General features: G+C 41.4%; 1 protein-coding gene across 3 annotated transcripts in view; it reads right to left on the minus strand.

The window, feature by feature from the left end:
* The window catches only part of CHEK2 (checkpoint kinase 2), a 55,406-nt gene that overhangs the window by 33,193 nt on the left and 19,253 nt on the right, over window positions 1–2,960 (minus strand). For all 3 annotated transcript variants that reach the window (XM_037731777.1, XM_017509686.2, XM_017509682.2), the window contains exon 6: window positions 2,177–2,267. In XM_037731777.1, the coding sequence (XP_037587705.1) occupies window positions 2,177–2,267 (91 nt within the window). The remainder of the gene's footprint in view (window positions 1–2,176; window positions 2,268–2,960) is intronic.

Raw genomic sequence — 2,960 nt, forward strand, 5'->3', positions numbered from 1 at the left:
AAACTCTGTCCAAAAAAAAAAAAAAAAAAATTATCACCAATAAAATTCATGAGGCAAAATAGTTAATTTAAATTAATCATTATCAAACACATCAATAATATACCTATCATGATGTATGAACAGAGAAATGCAAATTAAAACCACAATGACATATCACCTCAAGCCTGTTAGAATGGCTATTATTAAAAAAATGAATATTAACAAGTGTTGAAGAGGATGTGAAGAAAAAAGAACACTGGTAAATTTTTGGTGGGAATATAATTGGTACAGCCATTTTGGAAAATAGTATGCAGGTTCCTCAAAAAACTAAAATTATAATTACCATATGATCCAGCAATCCCACTTCTAGATATATATCCAAAAAAATTTTTAAATCAGTATGCTGAAGAGATATCTGCACTCCCATGTTCATTTCAGCATTATTCACAATAGCCAAGACAGGGAAGCAACCTAGGCATCCATCAACAAATGAACAAAGTAAATGTGGTGTACATATACATAACGAAATACTATACACCCAGCGAAGTGCAGTGGCTCACACCTGTAATCCTAGCACACTGGGAGGCTGAGGCAGGTGGATTGCTTGATGTCAGGGGTTCAAGACCAGCCTGGGCAACATGGAGAGACCCCCATGTCTACACAAAATACAAAAATTAGCCAGGTGTGGTGGTACAAGCCTATAGTCCCAGCTACTTGGGAGGCTGAGGTGAACGGATCACTGGAGCCCAGGAGATGGAGGTTGCAGTGAGACAAGATTGTGCCACTGCACTCCAGTCTGGGCAACAGAGCAAGACTCTCTCTCTCTCTCTCTCTCTCTCTCTCTCTCTCACACACACACACACACACACACACACACACACAAAGGAAATAAAAAAAGAAATATTTGGCTGAGTGTGGTGGCTCACGCCGGTAATCCCAGCACTTTGGGAGGCTGAGGCAGGAGGATAGCTTGAGCCCAAGAGTTCAAGACCAGCCCTGGCAACACAGCACAACCTCATCTCTAAAAAACAAAAACACACATTAACCATGCATGGTGCTGAATGCCTGATCTCCCTTGACCTGGGAAATCAAGGCCACAGTGAGCTCTGATCATGCCACTACACTCCAGCTTGGGTAACAGAGCAATATCCTGTCTCACAAAGAAATAAATAGACCGGGCTGTGGCTCATGCCCATAATCCCAGCACTTTGGAAGGCTGAGGCGGGTGGATCACCAGCGGTCAGGAGTTCAAGACCAGCCTGGCCACCATGGTATAACCCCATCTCTAAAAAAATAAAAATAAAAAATGAAGAAATAAGATAAAAATACATTAAAATGACTGTATGCAATAACTCACAAAAACAAAAATAAAAAATCTCAGCATTTTGGGAAGCCAAGGCAGGCAGGTCACCTGAGGTCAGGAGTTCAAGACCAGCCTGACCAACATGGAGAAACCTTGTCTCTACCAAAAATACAAAATTAGTTGGGCGTCGTGGTGCACACCTGTAATCCCAGCTACTCAGGAGGCTGAAGCAGGAGAATCGGTTGAACCTGGGAGCCAGAGGTTGCAGTGAGCCAAGATTGCGCCATTGCACTCCAGCCTGCACAACAAGAGCAAAAATCTGTTTAAAATAATAATAATAATAAATAAATAATGAATGGCAGGGTGCGGTGGCTCATGCCTGTAATCCCAGCACTTTGGGAGGCCAAGGCGAGCGAATCACCTGAGGTTGAGAGTTCAAGACCAGCCTGACAAAAACATAGAGAAACCCTGCCTTTACTAAAAATACAAAATTAGCTGGGTGTAGTGGCATGTTCCTGTAATCCCAGCTACTCGGGAGGCTGAATTGCTCGAACCCAGGAGGCAGAGGATGCAGTGAGACAAGATCACGCCACTGCACTCCCACCTGGGCAATGAGAGCAAAACTCAGTGAAAGAAAAGAAAAGAAAGGAAAAGAAGAGAAGAGAAGAAAAGGGAAGGGAAGAGAGGGGAAGGAAGGAGGGAAGGAGGGAAGGAAGGAGAGAGGGAAAGAGAAAGCGAGGAAGGAAGGAAGGAAGGAAGGAAGGAAGGAAGGAAGGAAGGGAGAGTGAGAAGGAAGGAAGGAAGGAAAGAAGGAAGGAAATCAGAAATGAGAAACTACCAATCACAAATGTACAGGGAAAAAATGAAGTGCAGTTATATAAGAAAATAATTTACCTTCCAAGAGTTTTTGACATGATGTATTCATCTCTTAATGCCTTAGGATAAACCGACTGATCATCTACAGTCAGATCAAAAAAGACAAAAACTAAGGAAAAAAAGAGTAAAAACGGATTTCGTTAATTTATTCACAAGAGAAGAGCACTGACTCTAAAATTTAATAGTCATATGGAATATAAGAATTCTTTATTACATTTAACATGTAAACTTAAGGAAATCAGTTCAGTAGGCTAATACATATTGTAAAACCCTTGAGAGAAATGATAGTCAAATTTCATGCTTCAATGGAACTATAAGCATCACTCTAATGGTAGTACAGGAAATCCGTAACACAACATTATTTATATTCCTTGACCTCAGAAGATTAAACGACTACACCAGTATAAAATGCCCATGCAGATTTCCACAGGCCCAGAATCAGAAAGCAATCAGTCTGCGCCTAGAAAAATGGTCTAGGCAAGTAAACGTCCCAATGAAAATAAGGCCATCAGTATCACGACATTGGCATTAGCATCTCTCGCCATTTATACTTTTACATATCTGGTATTAAGTATTTTGTAGTGCAAAGTACATTCAACATATTTGTAAAGTTAGATAAATAGCATTTTTCTAAACAAAATACCTTTTTTCTCCATTATTTGGGCTGTAGCTAAAAAAAAGTCTAAAAAGCCGGGCACGGTGGCTCAAGCCTGTAATCCCAGCACTTTGGGAGGCCGAGGCGGGTGGATCACGAGGTCAAGAGATCGAGACCATCCTGGTCAACATGGTGAAACCCCGTCTC

Source organism: Cebus imitator, unplaced genomic scaffold (assembly GCF_001604975.1).
Source record: "Cebus imitator isolate Cc_AM_T3 unplaced genomic scaffold, Cebus_imitator-1.0 Scaffold419, whole genome shotgun sequence".
NCBI classification, from domain to species: domain Eukaryota; kingdom Metazoa; phylum Chordata; class Mammalia; order Primates; family Cebidae; genus Cebus; species Cebus imitator.